The sequence below is a fragment of the Phyllobates terribilis genome, unplaced genomic scaffold, assembly GCF_046119375.1.
Source record: "Phyllobates terribilis strain yellow unplaced genomic scaffold, ASM4611937v1 Scaffold_3__8_contigs__length_932513732, whole genome shotgun sequence".
Lineage (NCBI taxonomy): Eukaryota > Metazoa > Chordata > Amphibia > Anura > Dendrobatidae > Phyllobates > Phyllobates terribilis.
Genome location: NW_027362763.1, coordinates 163936850 through 163959188, shown reverse-complemented (window position 1 = coordinate 163959188; position 22339 = coordinate 163936850). Strand labels below are relative to the sequence as shown.

Below are 22339 nucleotides of genomic sequence, written 5' to 3'. Positions count from 1 at the left end.
TGCCTCCCTGTCTCTGCTTATAAGGATGTACATACAGATAGCACTGCCTGCCTGTCTGTCCTTAGAAGGATATAGATACACATAAGTACACTTTAAGCCACTGGTGGACAGAGACAGAAGAGGGCACCCGTGCAAGAATAATATATGGGTCATTTGTAGTGTTGAGCGAACATGCTCGACACTGCTCGTTACTCGCCCGAGCATCATGCTACTCGGGATGTTCGGCGAGCACCGAGCATTTCCGGGTTACTCGGGCGGGAGCTCGGGTCTCCGCCCTGCATGTTTGGTGCTCTTTACAGAGCCAATGAACATGCAGGGATTGCCAGCCAGTCACTGTAATGCCGCAGCCATGTTGTTTGTGGGCATTACAGTGATTGGCTGGCCGCACAGCGTCACCTCCCAGACGATCAGCCCGTCATGATTGGTGTGTGTGGGTGTCTGTGCGTGTGTCTGCGAGTGTGTGCGATGTCTGCGGGTGTGTGCGGTGTCTGTGTGATGTCTGCGAGTGTGTGCGGTGTCTGTGCGATGTCTGCGGGTGTGTGCGGTGTCTGTGCGATGTCTGCGAGTGTGTGCGGTGTCTGTGCGATGTCTGCGAGTGTGTGCGGTGTCTGTGCGATGTGTGCGGGATGTGTGCGGGTGTGTGCGTGCAGGCAGACATAGGCCGATGTGACACTACTACTCCCATCGGCTTATGTCTGTCCCCGGTCCACTCTTGCCAGCAGGATCAGCTCGATGGGAGCAGTAGTTCCCATCAGCCTGATCCTGCTATATAAATTGCCCTACTGTGTCTCCAATAAATTTTAAATACATGTCATTGGTGGCCAGTGGTTACCTACAATAAATTAGTTCATACATTACCTGTCCCCGCCGATCGCCACCTAAAATAAAGTAAAAAATAAAAAACTACACCTATACTCACCTAGACACCTAATTCCCCGAAGCCATCGCTCTCCTGTAATAAAATATAAAATAATAAACCACAACCTTATCCTTACCCCTCCGTAGTAGTCCACGAGTGTCCCACGATGATCTCCAATTTAGAGCAGCCACATAGAATGTGACCGCTCTGAACCGCTGCCGCCGCTAGAATGATGGGGCCGTAAGGGTTCGCCGGAGTTCAGGCAGCGCTGCTCCGGTTAGCTCCTTTACGGCCCTGCTGTATCGTGAGAAATTCCCACGGTACAGCAGTGCCGTAAAGGAGGTCTCCGGAGCTGCGCTGCCTGAATGCACTCCGGTGACCTCAGTCAGTGGCTCCCGCTGCCGGGAGCGGACGTGTTCCCGGCAGCGTGAGCTTACAGCAGCCATGCACAGCTGTCATCATCTCCAGATGTGACAGCTGTGCATGGGAGATCAGCGCAGGAACGTGGACAGGTAACTATTTTTTTTTAGTAAACTAAGAATTAAATAAAATTGTGTGTTTTATTTCAAATAAATTATTTTTTTCTGGGTGTAGTGTGTGTTTTTTTCTTTTTAACACTTTGTAGGTTAGTAATGGGGGTGTCTTATAGACGCCCATCATTACTAACCTGGGCTTCATAGCAGCTGGCGCTGACATGAACCCCAACCCTATTACCCCCTGCCACCGCACCAGGGCAGCGTGGAAGAGCGAGGCTAAGTGCCAGAGTTGGCGCATCCTATGGATGCGCCATTTCTGGGGCTGCTGACGGCTGGTGTTTCTAGCCTGGGAGGGGGCCAATATTCATGGCACCCTTCCTGGGCTATTAATATCAGCCCCCAGCTGTCTGCCTAGCCTTTGCTAGCTATTAAATAGGGGGTACCCCACGTCATTTTTTGGGGGGGTCCCCCGCGTCATTTTTTTGGGGGGGTCCCCCATTTTAATAGCTAGTAAAGGCTAGGTATTCAGCTGGGGGCTGATATTAGTAGTCTGGGAAGCTCCATGGGTATTACCCCCTTCCCAGGCTTCAAACATCTGCCCCAGCCGTCTGCTTAACCTCCGCTAGAGACTAAAATTATGGGGGATCCCCACGTCAATTTTTTTTAAAATAAATCCTTTATTTTAACACTAAATGACATTTGAGGAGTTAATAAAGATGCAGTCCCTAAATTATTATTTATTTTTTAATTAATTTTTCCAAAAAATTTTGACGTGGGCTTTGCCATCCAGCTTCTATGAACGCGCCATTTTCCGGGGTGGCTGCGGACTGCAATTTGCAGCGGGGGAGGGGGGGGGCAGAAAGCTTGGGCCTCCCTGCGCTGCAGATTCCATCCCCCAGCTGCCTAGTTGTACCTGGCTGGACACAAAAATAGGGAGAAGCCCCACGTATTTTTTTTTTTTAATTATTTCATGAAATTCATGAAATAATAAAGAAAAAAAGGGCTTCCCTATATTGTTGTGTCCGGCCAGGTACAAATAGGCAGCTGGTGGTTGGGGACAGCCCGTTCCTGGATGCTGTACCTGGCTGGACACAAATATAGTGCGAAGCCCCACGTCAATTTTTTTTAAATCATTTCAGGAAATTCATGAAATAATTAAAAAAAATTGACGTGGGGCTTCGCACTATATTTGTGTCCAGCCAGGTACAGCAGGCAGGAACGGGCTGCCCCCAACCACCAGCTGCCTATTTGTACCTGGCCGGACACAACAATATAGGGAAGGCCTTTTTTTCTTAATTATTTCATGAATTTCATGAAATAATTAAAAAAAAAAATACGTGGGGCTTCGCCCTATTTTTGTGTCCAGCCAGGTACAACTAGGCAGCTGGGAGCTGGAATCCGCAGCGCAGGGAGGCCCAAGCTTTCTGGGCCACCCCCGCTGCAAATTGCAGTCCGCAGCCACCCCGGAAAATGGCGCGTTCATAGAAGCGCCATCTTCTGGCGCTGTACCCAACTCATCCAGGGCCCTGGTGCGGTGGCTCACTGGGTAATAAAGGGGTTAAGGCCAGCTTGGCATTATTAGCTGGCCCTAAGCCCGAAATTCATGGGGTCACGCCAATATTAGACATGACCGCCATGAATTTCTAGTAAAGTATTTAAAAAAAACACAACACCCAGAAAAAAGTCCTTTAATTGAAATAAACGCACAATTCTTTATTGTTCTAAATTAAACCATACTTACCATCACGCCCATTCCCGCTGAAGCCAACGATCTCCTGCAATAAAAGAAAAATAATAAAGCAACCTCATCCTTACCTTTCCATGGTTCCCAGGACAGCTCCAGCTCTGCTACATCGAGATGACAGGCTGGACCGCAGCAGAACGCTGCCATCCAGCCTGTCATCCCGCAGACACTGAGAAGCGCAGGCTTGCTTGCGCTACTCAGTGTCTCTCTGTGACGGCATAAAGATGAGCCGAGGTCATGTCCAATGAACTCGGCTCACCTCATGCACGTCACTGACAGCGTGGGAAAATTCTCCTGCACTCAGCGCTTCAGCGTGAGAATTTTCCCACGCTGTCAGTGACGTGAATGAGGTGAGGTCATGTCCAATGAACTCAGCTCACCTCAATTAAAGGACTTTATTCTGGGTGTTTGTGTTTTTTTTTTAACTTTGACTATGGGGTTAGTAATGGGGGTGTCTTATAGACGCCTCTCCATTACTAACCTGGGCTTGATGTCAGCTGGCATTATAAGCTGACATCAACCCCAACCCTATTACCCCACTGCCACCGCTACAGGGCAGTGGGAAGAGCGAGGCTAAGTGCCAGAATTGGCGCATCCTATGGATGCGCCATTTCTGGGGCGGCTAACGGCTGGTGTTTTTAGCCTGGGAGGGGGCCAATATTCATGGCACCCTTCCTGGGCTATTAATATCAGCCCCCAGCTGTCTGCCTAGCCTTTGCTAGCTATTAAATTAGGGGGGACCCCACGTCATTTTTTTGAAGGGGTCCCCCATTTTAATAGCTAGTAAACGGTGCATGAAAACACTATTATATTTTTAAATAAATCCTTTACACTAAATGACAAGTACAGTAAGCAACACTGTCACTGTACTTATTATATATGTGACTGACATGTTTCTATCTATCTAATCTATGTGTGAAGCTCTATTCTGTCTGTTATAAATTGTCGGGTACCGCAGCTGAATTGCCGGCCGGCTTTTTTAAAGAGACAGTGCATGAAAACACAATTATTTTTTTAAATAAATCCTTTACACTAAATGACAAGTACAGTAATCAACACTGTCACAGTACTTCATATATATGTGACTGACATGTTTCTATCTATCTAATCTATGTGTGAAGCTCTATTCTTTCTGTTGTAAATTGTCAGGTACCGGTGTATGCCGCTGCTGAATTGCCGGCTTTTCGCGTAATACATTCTACATTATTCTTAGTTGTTTTACTTCATGTAGAATTAACCTACAAGGAAAGAAAGGGTTTATTTTCATTCCGATATTTGTGTCCCATTGACTTGCATTGGTTTCCTGTATCGGAATCGGCGATATCCGATACTTTTTGGGTATCGGTCCGATCCAATCCGATACAATATTATCCTTAACATATTTCACAGGAAAGCACTTTCACTTTCGTTTTTGAACGTTTTATTTTGAGCCCGTAAAAGTGTATTAATACCTCTGACCATGTTGTTGACAGCAGTGACCTGGGGGTCAGAAATGCTTCCTGGGGCGATCCCCATGCTGTCCCCATGTCATTTGAGCACTGTCACTATCGTTTTGGGCACTTGTTAGGCTTTTAAAAGACTGCCGGGGGTGCCGCCGCAAAAATGCTGGAGTCTCCCACAGACTAACATTGGGCTCGTTGCTCGGGTCGAGCACCCGAGTATCACGGCGAGCTCGGCCCGAGCTTTTAGCACCCGAGCATTTTAGTGCTCGCTCAACACTAGTCATTTGTCATCCAATAGCTCATCATAAGACACAATTTCACCTTCTTTGGAGGTAAAAATGGCCCCCCTTACCTCTTGGACCCCTGCGTGGCCACACAGGTTGCATCAACGATATGTCCACCAAGGTGTTAAATGGAATCTGTCAGCAGATTTTTGTTAGCTCATCTGAGAGCAGTATGATGTAGGAAAAGAGACCCTGAATCCAATGATGTATCACTTTGTTTCAGAACTGCTGCACCCAGTAACTTCTCAGGTTTTAGATTCAGCATATAGCAGAGCTCAGAAAGCAGCCCCTGCCCATCCCAGGCTCTGTATATACATACCTATAGACAGTGAGCTGCTTATCACAGAAGGGGGCAGAGTCGGATTTGGAAGCGCTAGTCGCAGTAATGATAATCACCAGATGATTAAACCTTCACTCTAAGTAAACAGCACACAGCCTGACATGTGACACATCGTTGAATTCTGTGTTTTAACCCCTACCTCATGCTGTCCTCAGATTACATAGCAAATACCTGCTGACAGATTCTCTTTAAACATTGCATAATGACGGTATATTGTAATCTTTAGAGGTACAGGGAATGTGAAGTTTCCAGCTCTTGCCTTGCAGACCCACCAGCAAGCACAGGCCATATACAGTCCACATACAGCCCCATATTTTATGCACCCATGGTAATACTACCAACCTACTAGAAATACACTCAGAATTTCATAATTTTCTTTTATCATTTTTTTACAATTCACAAGAAACATGCTTTAATAAAATTATCTCAAACATTAAAAACTACTTACTATTTCCTGTTATCCATCCATACACATTGGACTGACCGCCAGTCTTGTAAGAAGTCTTGCACATCTCTTGTAATCTATTGTGAATAATGAAGAAGTTGTATTGTGAGCGCTCATACAGCTCGAATGTACGAAGAGAGTCAGAAATCAAGAATCATACAAAAAAAGGACACTTAGGATAACTTCAGCGGCAGCAGACAAAAACTCGGAACTCTGTACACTAAAAACCGGGTGACAAGTTCCGTTTAAAAGATATGGACACCTTTGTGGGCAATTTTATTTTTTACTAAAAATATAATTTTTGAAACAGGGTTTTATATAACATTTTGAACTGTTTGGTGATCAATATAGTTATGATGTTATAGAAGTGGGCAATATTGCTTAGCTTAATTAATTATGTTCTTAATTGGTAATTACTGGAAATTTATCGCATTGCAAACTTCTAGTCAATAACTGAAAGGCAAATGCTTATCATAAGAACAGAAAGTTGTTCTTTTGGGCATAACAATTATCCTTAAAATCCTGGAAATTGTTTATACAAAACTGACTCTTTGCAATATCCAATATTACTTTGGTTTGTGTATGCGCAAAAGCCTCATGTCGGTGTCAGAATTTTTTTTTTTTCGGGGCAAGGGAGTTTATTTATAATTTAGCCATTGAATCTCTTTGCACACATTTATTTGTTCTCTTATCTTTCCCTTTTAGTTGTAACACTGATTCTAAATAAATTTCCATTTTATTCAAATCACCTGTGAAGACCGGATTTTTGCTAGGAAATACAACTTTCCATATCATTGTCCTCTTCTGACACCACAGTTTTCTCATGAAAATTGAGAATTTTGATATAATCAGTTCAGAGGAGAAGAAAGAAAAAAAGTTAAATAACTCTATAGTGGGAAGAAACGCAATGATAGATTCACAGTTAAAGGACCACTTTGTTTGTTTTTTTTATTTTTTATTTCACCACCAATTAAGTATCAGTAATATATGTTGTGAGTGTGTGTAGTAAAATACTTACCGGTCGCTGTTTTCTGCCGTTTCCAGCGTCACTCCACTCCTCTTCTGGACTATGTGACCGCAGTTGTGACCAGCCGGATCACTCAATTGATCAAGTTTATCTGTGCAGACCAGAAGTCACTTCTCGATGAGACTCAGGACAAGGCTCTTATAAACGTATATTAGAAAGTAACGGTTGGCAGTGACTTCCAAGGCAGTCAGAGATGTGGTCACAAAATGGCGGAGAGGGATTGGAGCGGCGCTGGAAGCAGTAGAAAACAGTGTCTGGTAAGTATTTTACTCCACACATGTAACATGCTGTACATTACTGATACCAAACTGGTGACGTATTTAAAAAAGAAGAATGAGTGATATTTTAACTCTTTTTGCTAAGAGCTATGGACTGTGATATACAGAATAGGGACCTTATAAACCCAATGGTTCAAGAATGTTAATAAAATCCTAATGGGAAAAAATTAATTTAGCTTAAAATGCTCCAAAGCTGTTCATATGTTTTAAAACAAAAATATAGGATTATAATTAGAGATGAGCGAACCCGAACTTAAAAGTTCGGGGGTTCGTACTGGATAGTTAGTGTCCGGTGCTAAACACCTAACACAGACTTCTACTGGAAGTCCGTTTCAATGTTCGGGAGGAGAGAGAGAATATTTTCCATCAATAGTTCAGGTGCCCATGGTTTTCAATGGAATTCGGGTTCTGGTTCAAGTTTGGGTATAGTCATGAACTTTGGAATAAAGTTGGGGTCAGGTACCAGAACCCGAACTTCCACAGGTCCAGTCATCCCTAGTTATAACTTATTTTTTAGCAGATTGTGTGATGTGTAATCATAATATGAATATGATAAAAATATATGACAAGTAAAAAATAAAAAATATACCAGCTCACCCTTGTTCGATACTGCAGATCTTGCAGGGAAGCTCCTGATCCACGATATCGTGGGGCACCAGTCAATGCAAGGGAAGAAAGGATATGATCCAGCTCCCAGTTCATATTTGTGTTAAAACCAATAGTCCTTTATCATTAACACTTTAAAAATTAAGGGGAACATATGACAAAATTAATAACAGTCTGTGAAATCTCTGGCAAGAGGTGGAGGAGAAAAGCAGAAAAGAATTTGCGCAACCAGATGTGTTTCGAATGCCAAGTGTTCTTAGGCTTTGGTTGGCATATTACCCCTTAATTTTTAGACTGTTTATAATAAAGGACTATTGGTTTTAACACATTGTGGAAATATGAACTGGGAGCTGGATCATATCCTTTCTTCCCTTGCAAAAAATATATACAGACCCAACACTTCTGCTTCCCGTAAAAATCAAACATGTATAGCTGTCTTAGGTGTGAGCGTGACTTTTTTTGTTGTTGTTATGATCGGTCCACTTTAAAGCTTGGTGGTATCTTAACACTTGAATTAACAGCTATCTTATCATAAAGCTTTGGATTGCGTAACATGCACACAATAAGACACTATAGTAATAGTATTAAAAGAGAAGGAAAGAAAAACACCTACGGCTAGCATACAATGGAGGCCTCTTTCCTGGCATAGTTTACATATATGCAAAGCAAGATACTAACCAATGACAGGACTCTTCGATGATCTACAAGACTTTCCTCATGTCTCCATATCTAGATATGAAGATAAGCCTCCATTAATGAGCTAAAACTGGAGCCAACTTCAGATTAATAATGAGCATTATTCTCATCAAAGAAGCTTCTATTCGATTTACAAGATTTTGTTTCAGCTAGTTTAGTTAGGTGAAGTAATGCAATGTTTTTTTTTTATACTTCAGTGAAACTAATACAAATTTTCACAGGGCTGGCTAGAAGACATCAAGTGTCTTCGCATACCTTGAAGCGCTAGCTCTGGAAGTTACAGACCTAAATATTAATGAATCCTTCCCATATAAGAAGGGTCATAGAGGTGAGGACTGGAATACATCCCGAAGCATTGAGCCTCATTTTGTGCCTACCCTTATTTTTTTCTTGAATTTGGTTAAGTACTCTTATGAAACAAATTCAGTATAATACCGCGACATAGTAGCAAATTCCTAGACAGGCTGTAATGCGCATGACAACCACTGTGTGGCTGCAAATAGACACAGGACATAAACATCTCGTGACGGAGTATTGCAAAATGTTTTTTTTATTAAAGCTTGAATTCTCACGTTACACATCTGAATATGTTGAAAAGCAATGGAACATGTGAGCAGATGCCTAGTACCAGGACTATTGTACTCAATACAAAATGCAGGCAATCCGTTTCTGGACTGCTAATACCACCATTTTGATATATATATATATATATTAATATGAAATGTTTTATTCTAGTTGACAAATTTAATGCCTATATGATCGCATCACTACTGTTTTATAGCAAGTAATGGGAGACACATTAATTATGACTCGGATAATCCAAAACATTGCAGACATTTGTGGAAGACAGATATATTATGGGCGGTTGTTGCATGAACCCCCACTGCCTAATGCTAAACTGTCCAGGACTGTGATAGCCATGACTGCTTGGTATGAGCTACAGTTAAAGTGCTGCTATATGTAATGCAATACAATATACTATGCCATGAGTTTATACAATATGTATGAACACTATTGGACAGATCCAGCGAAGTGTGATCCAAGAGATTGGTGATGTGAAAATGATTATTGGTAGGAAAAATGTCCCAACATTAATTATTAAATTGGCTACTCTTAACATTTCTGCTATCTATAATGAATTTCTTCTTTTTTTCAGCTTAATGATGGTCTGTTTCACTTCAACTGAGAGCTCCTTTGACCGCATGTTGTCGATTCACAGCAACAACTTCCAAATGCAAATGCTAGGTGGCACCCTGCTGTTCACAGGTACCACAGGACCCAGGGTGCATGGACGGACTTCTCCACAAGAGGCCCTCACTACATACAAACACCCCCACCCTTCCACCTCATACCACCAGAGGGAGCCCGTTAGGGATATATATATGGAGGGTGGAGCCAGGCAGGTCAGTCAGAGTTAGTCAGTCAGACAGAGTCAGAGAGTCTGAGAGCGTGCTGACGCTGAGAGCGTGCTGACGCTGAGAGCAGCGAAGACGCAGTGCGTCTGCTGCTGAGTTCTGAGGGCCCCGAGTGTGGCCGAAGGCTAGAGGAGAAAGGAGAGAGGAGTTTAGGGGGCAGAGGAGCATCATAGGCTCACCCCGAGTATACAAACCGGACACCGGGTCCACGCCTACAGGGTCCCCTTATACCCAGTAGAGATCACCGGCATACCAGGAGGACTACAAGTCCCTGGCCGACCTGAAGCTAAACCCTTAACAGGATCAGGAACCACGAAGGCCCCAGCGTTACTAGGGATAGTGGTTGCCAGCAGAAGGTCCTACTACCAAGCGACAGGTGAAGGAACAGCACGACACATAAGCTAGGCCCAGTTGCAGGCTGGCCAGGAGCATACAGAGAGGCAGACACGGACCAGGAGGCCTTATACCCGCTCACTGGGGAGAAGTCCTGAAGTGCACCCATCCTACTGAGTACCCTGGACCGTACCTGACATCCGCACCAGTAAAGGTATTGAAGCGAATCCCCTGTCTCTGTCAGTTACTCCTGCTGCGCCATTCCGCCTGCACTACAAGTCCCAGCATCATCACCCACCATCAAACTCCACACTGCCCCGGGGGCCCGCTCCACCTGTGGGGAGCAGAAACACCTCAGCTGCCATCCCATCACCCCCCGGAGATCTGCAGCAGTGCTGGTAAACCTTACCAGGTACCACAGGTGGCGTCACAAACTATTTACTTAATTTTTATTTTCTATCCAAGTTACAATCCCCTTTTTGGTTGACTGCCCTGGGCCACGGACCGGGCCAGCCACTGTGACATATCCCCCCCCAGCATCCATAGGCCCGGCTGCCGAGTACCCCATTGCCCCGGGGGCACGTCAACTTCTGGCGTCACAAACAGGATTGCGTGCCCGTTGCCACCGGGTACTGTGCGCCTTAAAGAACTGTGTCGCATACTGTGGTGAAGTTTTCCCGCCAATTGAAGCTGTTTCCTGTCATTGTCCGCCATTTTCGAGTCGCCGCGCGGGAAGAAGAGGGTCGTAACCGCGGGAATCGGAAAGGCGTGACTGCTGGAAGCACGCGAAGCTCAAGCCCCGCCTCACGCTCTGACGCAGCACCAGGAAGCGTCAGGTCCTGGAAGGAGACCGTCGTCTGCGGAGCTGCGGCCTACCCGATTAAAGAAACAGGCGGTAAGCTACAGTTCACTAGGGGGGCGCAACCATGGCTGACTACCAGTGAGACGCCAGAGCACCGGATAACGCTCCTGGCGCTCAACTTTCGCCCGGCGCTGCTCAGGCCGGAGCGGCCGCCCCACCAGCAGGGGTCGTGACTCCGTTGATATCCATGGCCCTGCCGTATATCCCTGGAGCAAAATGGCTTCCCCAGTATGATGGCAAACCAGACACCCTGTCTGGATTCAAAAGGAAGATATGCGGTGTACTGGATATGTACTCAATGACTGGTAAACAGAGAGCCGCTGTTGTGCTGAGCCAATTGACTGGTGCCGCAGAGCGGGAAGTTGAAACCTGGCCAGCCGCAGACCAGGAATCAGTATCCATTATCTTTAAGAGACTGCAAACTGTCTTTGAAAACCGCACTGAGACAGATCTCCGGATGAGGTTCTACCACTGTACCCAGAAACCTGAGGACAGTATCCGGGACTATGCCTGGCACTTACAGGAAGCCCTGCGGGCCCTGAAACAGGTTAGTCCAGCCAGCATACAAGATGAGAATAAAATGCTGACAGAACAATTCATCCAGGTGTTGAGGTCCCAGGAGGAGAGCAGAACCGTACGGTGGTGGGCCTTAGATCATCCAGATGCCACCTTTGACACCCTGAAGGACATGGCTATTAAGGGTCTACAGCCCCTGGAAACATCAGGGACTGCTATCCAGCGTTACCAGGGTGGGGCCACCCCAGTGGCCGCAGCACCCACTGCTCCTTCATTAACGGCTGAAACAAAGATGCAAACAGTGCCCCCTAGCGAAGTGGACAGCCTGCGCTCTGAAGTGCGTCAGCTGAGTAAAACCCTGGCCACTGTCCTGAGCACCCTGCAGCTACCGACGGAGCCTGAGCCGGAAGGAAGGATCTTACTCACCGACAGTCCTGGGACCAAGGGCCGACACCCAGGAGTAAATCAACCAGGCCCATCAAGCTGCTTCTACCAGTTCGTAGGAGGAAGGCCTTTCCTGTCCATCGTGCTGGACGGCATAGCAACACCTGCGTTACTGGACACCGGCTCACAGGTAACCATCATACCTGATGTCCTCTACAAAAGGTACTGGTCCATAGATGAACTCCACCCGCCAGCCCCGAACCTCTCTGTGTATGCCTCTAACGGCCTTCCTCTTAACCTAGTAGGGGTTAAGGACGTGACAGTGAAGGTGGGGAGAGTGGAACTAAAGGACCAAGGACTAATTGTCATAGAATCTAACCCTGGTGATACAGACTTGTATATGATACTTGGTACAAATATTGTTGAGAACTGTTTGGGAGAAGTGTTGTTTTTGCTCCAACAGATTGCTGACACTGCCAAACCAGGGCAGAGGAAGGTGCTCCAGAGAGATTCGAGCCCTCCTGTACCAGCAACAGGTAAAGCTAACAGGTGGTGAGATTGGTAATGTAAGGGTGACAGACCCGATACCCATTGTGATTCCCCCAATGAGTGAGATGCTGATTTGGTGTAGGGCAGCAATAGGTCTCAAGGGACAGAACTACCAGGCGGTAGTGGAGCCCATTAGCTCAGAGCACAGACCTACACTCCTAACTGCTAGAGGGGTAGTTGATGTACGCAATGGAAGGGTGCCCGTACGACTCCTAAATTGTGGGGAGGAGGAAGTCAAATTGCCAAGGTATGCCACTGTTGCTAGATTGTATACTGTGAATGATGATGCCATACACACAATGGAATCCTTGACCCCACCAGATGCAGTGGAGGACAACGACTCCGAAGCTCAGCTGGAGGATTGATGTCAACAGCTCCATGTTGGGACTGACGCCACTCCTGTCCACCAGAAACACGGTGTTTACAGAGTGGTTCAGGAATATGAACAAGTGTTTAGTAAACACCCACTTGACTTTGGAAGGGTTAAAGGGGTAAAACACCGCATACCCACCGGTAACCATCCACCCATTAAGGAGCGTTACCGACCCATACCAAGAGCACATTATCAGAAAGCCAAGGAAATGTTGCGTGACATGAAAAAGGCAGGGGTAGTAAGGGATAGCTGTAGCCCTTGGGGAGCTCCCCTGGTCCTGGTCTGGAAAAAGGACGGTAGCATGAGGATGTGTGTAGATTATAGACAAATGAATCGAATAACACATAAAGATACATACCCTTTGCCCCGTATAGAGGAATCCCTGGCTGCACTAAAATCTGCCAATTACTTCTCTACACTGGATCTCACTAGCGGGTACTGGCAAGTCTCTGTTGCTGAGGAAGACCGGGAGAAGACGGCCTTCACCACCCCGATGGGACTGTGCGAGTTCAACAGTATGCCGTTTGGACTCTGCAATGCACCCGGAACGTTCCAGAGGCTGATGGAGTGTTGCTTGGGACATCGGAACTTCGAGACAGTGCTGCTGTACCTGGATGATGTTATCGTGTACTCGAGGACCATCTGAAGCACCTGGCGGAGGTATTTGATGCACTGTCCCGGTATGGGATGAAACTAAAGCCTTCTAAATGCCACTTGCTCAAGCAGAAGGTTCAGTACCTGGGGCACGTAGTCAGCTCGGAGGGAGTAGCACCAGACCCGGAGAAGGTCACTGCCATCCAGAAGTGGCCTGAACCGAGCAGCATCAAAGAAGTACGGCAATTCCTGGGACTGGTCGGGTACTACAGTAGGTTCATAAATGACTATACCAAAAAGGTAGCACCTCTACAAGACCTCCTGGTAGGACAGTCCAAAAGAGGAAAGAGTCCCCCATTCCAGTGGGGCAAAGAACAAGCCGAATCCTTTGCAGTAATGAAGGAAATCCTGACTGGTGAAGAAATCCTGGCCTACCCTGACTACAGCTAGCCTTTCCTGCTGTACACAGACGCCAGCAATGAGGGACTGGGAGCTGTGTTGTCCCAGAAGCAAAATGGAAGAGAGAAGGTAATTGCGTATGCCAGCAGGAAGCTACGCCCTACAGAGAGGAACCCAGAGAACTACAGTTCCTTTAAGCTGGAGTTCCTGGCCTTGGTCTGGGCTATCACTGAAAGGTTGAAGCATTACCTAGCCTCGACGAAATTCACAGCTTTTACTGACAACAATCCCTTGACACACCTGGAGACAGCCAGGTTGGGAGCCATGAAACAGCGTTGGGTGGCCAAACTGTCAAATTATCAGTTCACCATCAAGTACCGGGCAGGTCATAAGAACACCAATGCTGATGCCCAGTCAAGGATGCCTCACCAGTCTGACACCGAGCATGAAGTGGATGATTTAGAGGAAGTTGAATTACCTGCTTTCCACCAAAGCGGAGTGGTCCATGAGCAACACGTCACCAGAAGACGTCAGGGAAGGACGCTGAATCCTCTACCCCACCACAGTTGGAAGGAGACCCAGGACAGTGACCCAGTTGTCAGCCTTATCAAAAGACTGATCACTCAGGAAGATTCTCACCTGGAGAAGGATGCTCCTCCACAAGCCCAGCAACTGTGGAATGAAAGAAGCCGGCTGTTCATCTACAGAGAGAAGCTGTGCAGAAGATATGTCAACCCCAAGACCCATGAAATGGTGTGGCAGATTGTTGTACCCAGGACGGATATCCAGATGGTGTTGGAAGCCTACCACGATCAAGCAGGTCACTTTGGCTGGAAGAAGCTGGAAACCCTGCTGAAGGACCGGTTCTACTGGGTTGGAATGCGGAGCTCCATAGAGAGGTGGTGCCGGAATTGTGGGCCCTGTAGCCTCAGAAGAAAAGACTACGGCAGCCAGAAAGCACCCTTGCAGTCCATCAAGACAACCCAGCCCCTGGAGATCGTCGCTCTGGATCATGTCAAGCTGTCACCCAGCAGGTCAGGCTACTCCTATGCCCTGACCATGGTGGATCACTATTCCCGGTTCCTGGTGGTAGCCCCTGTCAAGGATCTGACAGCAGAAACTGCAGCAAGAACGTTCAAAGCATACTTCTGCAGGCCCAATGGATACCCGGACAAAGTGCTGACGGATCAAGGCCCTGCCTTTGAAGCCAAGCTGTTTAAAGAATTCTGCCACCTGTACGGATGCAAAAAGATCCGGACTACGCCGTACCACCCCCAGACCAATGGTTTGTGTGAGAAAATGAACAACATCGTCATAGACCTGCTGAAAACCTTACCCTTGGAAGAAAGAAATCAGTGGCCAAACAAACTACCTGACCTGGTAGATCTGTACAATCACATACCTGTGAGTCCTACAAATTGTACCCCAGCGTACCTCATAAGAGCAAGACCTGGGAAATTGCCCATGGACCTGGAACTCAGAGTGGTAGAACCGGAAGCAGATATGTCCACTGAAGACTGGGATACAAATCGGCAAGAGCAGTACAGGAGAGTACTGGCCTGTGTCGAAGACAGTCTGAACAGAGTAAGGGAAAGACAGGAAGAGCAGTACAATAAAAATGCACCAGCAGAACCCTTGGCACCTGGAGAGATAGTGCTAAAGCGGAAGAGAAGAAGTCACAAGCTCGATGACCAGTGGGAAAGAGAGCCCTACACAGTGCAGAACTCCAAATTTGACAACAGTAAAACCTGCCTGTTTAGCAAAGATGGAGGTAAAACAACTGCAACAGTCTCAAGAGACCATCTGAAAGTGTGCCCAGGTCTACTGAAGACAATGGAAGAAGAAGTACCTCCTATAGCGCCAGAAGAACCCAAGGAAGAAGCGCTTCACACAGTTCTAGGAGATTTCCCTGCAGACTGGCCTCAACTTGATGGAGAAGTGATTATATCCGTAATACACTTCTATCAGCCACAAGAAGAACCTGTGAGCACTCTAGAAGAACCTGCTCAGGAACAGAAAGAGTCCCCAGTAAGAGGAGGCTTACCCGTTGAGACGGAGCCTGAAGGCCCAGTGGACAGTGTACTTGCCAGTCCCATAGAGAGATTAAGGCAGTTCTATAATCTACCAGCACGTACATCTGCTAGATTAACAGAAAGGGTACGCACAGACACTAGTGACACCCCAGTGCTACGAAGGTCCACACGCAGCACACAAGGACAAATCCCTGCCCGGTTTAGGGAATAAGCATGAAGTGCCTAAAATGTAAATAGTTACCCAGTTGGGTATTGCCTATTGTTTGCTATGTAAACTGTCAATAATATGTGTGCATTTAGTTACCCGTCAGGGTACAAAGACTTGTAGGCTGAGGACTGTGAGCAGCCAAAAACTGTCCATGTATATAGTTTGCACTTATCAAAGTGCCCCTTATTTGACCACAGAACAAAAACCCGTTTGGCGTGGCCGAAGACGTGGTCCAGCACCTGGATCACCTATGCCCTGTAGCCACGCCCAGGGCCTACGTTGAGGGTTTTCAGGCGGGTCCCTCATGTTTCTCCCATTTACACTTTCATCGGTGAAATGGACACCTGGTTACAGGACATACTGTAACTTAATTGTTGCTATAATTATTATTGTTATTATTGTTGTTAACTTGTTTTGCAAAATGCTTCAGTCCAGGATTACTGAATTGTACTAGGGGGGAATTTGGCACCCTGCTGTTCAAAGGTACCACAGGACCCAGGGTGCATGGACGGACTTCTCCACAAGAGGCCCTCACTACATACAAACACCTCCACCCTTCCACCTCATACCACCAGAGGAGCCCATTAGGGATATATATATGGAGGGTGGAGCCAGTCAGAGTTAGTCAGTCAGACAGAGTCAGAGAGTCTGAGAGCGTGCTGACGGTGAGAGCAGCGAAGGCGCAGCGCGTCTGCTGCTGAGTTCTGAGGGCCCCGAGTGTGGCCAAAGGCAAGAGGAGAAAGGAGAGAGGAGTTTAGGGGGCAGAGGAGCATCATAGGCTCACTCCGAGTATACAAACCGGACATCGGGTCCGCGCCTACAGGGTCCCTTTATACCCAGTAGGGATCACCGGCATACCAGGAGGACTACAAGTCCCTGGCCGACCTGAAGCTAAACCCTTAACAGGATCAGGAACCACGAAGGCCCCAGCGTTACCAGGGATAGTGGTTGCCAGCAGAAGGTCCTACTACCAAGCGACAGGTGAAGGAACAGCACGACACATAAGCTAGGCCCAGTTGCAGGCTGGCCAGGAGCATACAGAGAGGCAGACACGGACCAGGAGGCCTTATACCCGCTCACTGGGGAGAAGTCCTGAAGTGCCCCCATCCTACTGAGTACCCTGGACCGTACCTGACATCCGCACCAGTAAAGGTATTGAAGCGAATCCCCTGTCTCTGTCAGTTACTCCTGCTGCGCCATTCCGCCTGCACTACAAGTCCCAGCATCATCACCCACCATCAAACTCCACACTGCCCCGGGGGCCCGCTCCACCTGTGGGGAGCAGAAACACCTCAGCTGCCATGTCATCACCCCCCGGAGGTCTGCAGCAGTGCTGGTAAACCTTACCAGGTACCACAGGTGGCATCACAAACTATTTACTTTATTTTTATTTTCTATCCAAGTTACAATCCCCTTTTTGGTTGACCACCCTGGGCCACGGACCGGGCCAGCCACTGTGACATATCCCCCCCAGCATCCATAGGCCCGGCTGCCGAATACCCCATTGCCCCGGGGACGCGTCAGCTACACCTGGAGTCAGCTCCATACCTTTTACCTGCTTAATTGATGATGGATTAATGAGGGAATAGCCTATGCAGCCTATTAAAGAGCTTTTGAGATAAATGTCCAATTACTTTTGGTCCCCGTAAAAAGAGCCAGCTACATATTAAACAGCTGTATTTCCTAAACATTTACTCCAATTAGGATGTGAATACCCTCAAATTAAAGCTGACAGTCTGCACTTTAAGCCCATGTGGATTATATAACTGTATCTTTAATATGTTTTGGTAAACAGCTAAAATTCCAAAGCTTGTGTCACTGTCCAAATATTTCTGGACTTAATTGTATGGGGAGTTTGAAGTTAGCATTAGCATGCATGTATGTCCATACCCTGTGGGTGTGTAAGGGTGGTAGATTCTACTGTGTTTTACTAGAGAAAGGAGAGACTTTCAGAGGTGCAAACATGCCCACAACATAAGGGCCCGGCAGAAGATGTTGACAAGATAAAAGCTTAGCATGTAAGGGATGAGTAACACTAGCCACTTGTTGAGCTACCGCAGAGGACTAAAAAAGGCTAAAGAAGAGCATGTGAGAAGTTCCCGCAGGTTGCTGTAGTCTGTCCAAATTTGAGCAGTTCTCTGTATGAGATAGCCAACAGGGCAAAGATTAGCTAAAAAAACAGTAAAGATTGTCACAACAAAGTCAAAACTTGGCTTAACCCTGACTATAAAAATAGTCTGAGTGCTGAGGCATACGTTTGATGAGAATTACCATATCAGAGATAATCAGAGACTCTCTGGGATTGTGATGTAGTAACTAAGCGAGCAGGTTGCAAGAGTATGCTGCAAACAAAATGAAGTGCTCATGAGCAAAAGCCATGACCAGCATTGGGGATGTGTGCTGTGCATTGTAAAAAAAGAGAAAAAAAGACAATAAAGGAAGAGCTGCTGAAGTGTGTGCTAGCAAACTGCAGCAAGTACAAGTAAAATGTTGTCAGTGTTAGCTCTTTAATCTATACTAACTAATTAGATGTATTTGAAATGGATGGATGTCTTATGGCCCAGAATAAACATACTCTGTTAAGGCTCTCTCAAAAAGATCAGAGCGGAGACCCCTTATTCCATTTATATGCCTGAATACAGTACAAAAGCCCAATGTAGTCTAATTATATCATACAAGTAAAAGGATGACCATTATTTGGGGTTGTGCTGTTTATATAAAACCCTGGATTTTGGACACCTGTTTACCTGTACTTAATACAGTCAGTTTAATAGTAACAGTTAATTCTTATTTATTAAAGGGGTGGACGATTTCTTTAGATGGTTGTAGCAAAATTTGATAGTAGGGCATTTGCAAATGGGATATGTAAGTCAGAAAACCACTTTAACAGCATATTTGTAAAGGCATATGTACAAGTGTTAAACATCTCCATTGCCACAAGGTCTCATGTATCTGCAATTTATAATATCTGTGCTATTTGTAAGAACATCAATGTTTTTATTTAATATCTAAGCCAGGGATGTCAAACTAAAACGCACAGAGGGCCAAAACGAAAAACTTGCACAAAGTAGCTGGCCAACCAGTATACAGTACAATGAGCCCAACACAGTCCTCCATACAGATTAATGGGACCCACATAGTCCTCCATACAGTATAATGGGCCCCACATAGTCCTCCATACAGAATAATGGGCCCATATAGTCCTCCATACAGAATAATGGGCCCCACATAGTCCTCCATACAGAATAATGGGCCCATATAGTCCTTCATACAGAATGATGGGCCCCACATAGTCCTCCATACAGAATAATGGGCCCATATAGTCCTTCATACAGAAAGATGGGCCCCACATAGTCCTCCATACAGAATAATTGCCCCACATATTCCTCCATACAGAATAATGGGCCCATATAGTCCTCCATACAGATTAATGGGACCCACATAGTCCTCCATACAGTATAATGGGCCCCACATAGTGCTCCATACAGAATAATGGGCCCATATAGTCCTTCATACAGAATGATGGGCCCCACATAGTCCTTCATGCAGAATAATGGCCCCACATAGTCCTCCATACAGAATAATGGGCCCATATAGTGCTCCATACAGAATAATGGGCCCCACATAGTCCTCCATACAGAATAATGGGCCCATATAGTGCTCCATACAGAATAATGGGCCCCACATAGTCCTCCATGCAGAATAATGGCCCCACATAGTCCTCCATACAGAATAATGGCCCCACATAGTCCTCCATACAGAATAATGGCCCCACATAGTCCCCCATACAGTATAATGGCCCCACATAGTCCTCCATGCAGAATAATGGCCCCACATAGTCCTCCATACAGTATAATGGCCCCACATAGTCCTCCATGCAGAATAATGGCCCCACATAGTCCTCCATACAGAATAATGGCCCCACATAGTCCTCCATGCAGAATAATGGCCCCACATAGTCCTCCATACAGTATTATGGGCACTACATAGTCCTCCATACAGATTAATGGGCCCCATTCTGATGTTACAGACCAAATATAACCAGCCTGGGGGTCAGATTTTGCCCACGAGCCAGAGTTTGACATGTATGATCTAAGTAGTTCAATCACTGGACTCAGAAACATTTGTATTAATGAGAACCTCCTTGAGATGGGATCCCAGTATTGCTCAAACCTAAGGAATTTGTAAATGATCAAATTCCTCACCCCCAAAAAATAAATAAACCTAATTGTGTTTAATAGGATATAATACTTTATGCAAGCAAAACAAGATCTACACTATGTAGTAGAGAGTAATTGATTCAGGTTGAAGTCTATTCCTTTAGGATTTATTAATGGACTTAATATATACTATACTGTAGTTTGTACAACGGAGACGATTCTTAAATGTCTGCATAGTGAACACATAACATCCCATCATTAGGCAATGTAACTTAATGCCCAAAATAGAATGCAAAATCCATCTAATAGAAGTCTCCACATTTTGTAAAGGCATTTAATAATGAACTTTTATTATTTGTTTATAGAAGTACAGAGCTTGCGATGTGGAGAATGCAATCATCATACTTGGCAGTCACTCAGAAGTTTTTTTTAGAGGGGCTCCTGTAAAACAGCTGGCATACAGGGTGACCATAAGAATCTACTAAATTGTAACTGCAGTTAAAAAATAAATACGGTACTTCACTGTCTTCTTAAATCCGTGTGTTCACTACTTAGATTAAATCTATCCTTTCAATGCTCAGATATTTGTTCTGCAGAACTTTCCTTCTTCATGACTAAAATTGAGTTATCACTGTTGGCCATGTAAAAGTGTTCATCATGATCCTTTTGGTCATGTTTATTACTTTTCCAAGCCCACTGTCTCACCTAATACATCCCCCTCTCCACTCTCTCCTCTGGTCACCACCATACACTGCTTGAATCATTGCTGAGGCTGCTGTAAGTAAAGGGTTTTATTAATTCTTTGTACATAACTCACAAAAATGCATAATTAGCTGTTTGGCAGCAAGCAAGTGATCTATCTATCTATCTATCGATCTATCTCCTATCTATCTCCTATCTATCTATCTATCTATCTATCTATCGCTGACATCAATATGAAAGCGTTATATACAGACACTATGTCGGTCCGCTATTTCATCTTTCTTCTCTGCTAGATTCCTAAAACTTAATATGGATAAAACAGAATTCATCATCTTTCCACGATCTCGCTCAACCCCCCCACCTGACCTATCAATCAAAGTCAATGGCAGTCCACTCTGCCCAGTCCCGCAAGCTCGCTGCCTAAGGGTAACTGTAGCACCCTGAGGATTCGGCTGCTACAGGGGTATTACACCTCAAGCCAGAGGTGTGATATTCCACTCCCGGGTAAGGATGGAGTGTGGAACTGAGCTCAGTAGGCTGCATGCACTACATACATCCCATTTCCGGGGGACAGATCAACGGTACTCCCACCAATATATGTGCAGGTACGATAGTGTCTGTCCCTGGCTGGAGTGGGAGGGGGGTGGAACATCCCAGTAGTGTAGGGGCAGATAGGGGGAGCAGTCTGGGTAAAGCTAGGAGCTCATTGGGTGCTGGTCACCTGAGCTCACACATAGAGGGAGTATATAAGGTGGGAACCATCTTAGATCAGGGTCAGACAGGCAGACAGCTACTAGTCAGTCTGTTGTAGAGGGTCAAGCAGTCCTGAAAGAAGAGAGAGAGGAGTCAGAAGGACCCAGAGGGGAAGAAGAGGGAACCCCAAGAGCCCAAATACAAGCAACAGGGTGAAGGGTTGGCACAAGGGTACCGGATCCCAAGCTGGTGGAGGGCACTAATCCTCAGCCAGAGACCGGAGGTTGTGGGCAGGAGCTGCCACGACCCCCCACTAAATCCACCCGAAAGGCAGACCAAGTATAGGGTCAGGGAACCCAGAAGAGGTGTACCCACCAAGAGACCCGAGGGAGCCGGACATAGGTGGATCCCTGGTGGGGAAGGCCAGAGAAAAGGAACGTCAGAAAGGGAGCTCAGGATCACGCTCCAGAATTACCTGGGGGTTGGCCGAGTCCAGGACCTGGTGGACGCAGCACGGCTCGGGCGGTCACTCAAGGCCGGAGTGACCAGAACAACAGCAGTAAGTAAAAACCCTGAACTGCACAGCCCGACTCTGAGTCTTAATACCACCCTCACTGCACCACCACAACCACCACCCTCTACAACTGACCCCCTGAGGCTATACCCCTCCCGTTGGGGGTTATACTACCAGAAGCTGCACACACACCACCAGCCTCAGTGGACCCTGCTGCAGCGGCGGCCGTAGTGACCGCAACTCAACGGGTGGCGTAGTCGACACGAAAGAACATCCAGCAACATCTGTAGGACTGCCACACACTGAGCTTGACACCCTGGGCACGGACCGGGTCACCGCCACTCGGAGACTACAACCCCCATCTGATCCGGCTCCGGGTATCCCCCAAACAACACTGGCCCAGGGGG

General features: G+C 46.4%; 1 protein-coding gene across 3 annotated transcripts in view; it reads right to left on the bottom strand.

The window, feature by feature from the left end:
* The window catches only part of ALKAL2 (ALK and LTK ligand 2), a 117647-nt gene that overhangs the window by 36333 nt on the left and 58975 nt on the right, over positions 1–22339 (bottom strand). For 2 of the 3 annotated variants that reach the window (XM_073672982.1, XM_073672980.1), the window contains exon 5: positions 5594–5667. In XM_073672982.1, coding sequence (XP_073529083.1) covers positions 5603–5667 — 65 coding nt within the window. In that variant the 3' untranslated portion in view covers positions 5594–5602. Of the gene's footprint in view, positions 1–5590; positions 5668–22339 lie in introns of those variants that run through there. The other variant, XM_073672983.1, reaches the window with a different exon arrangement.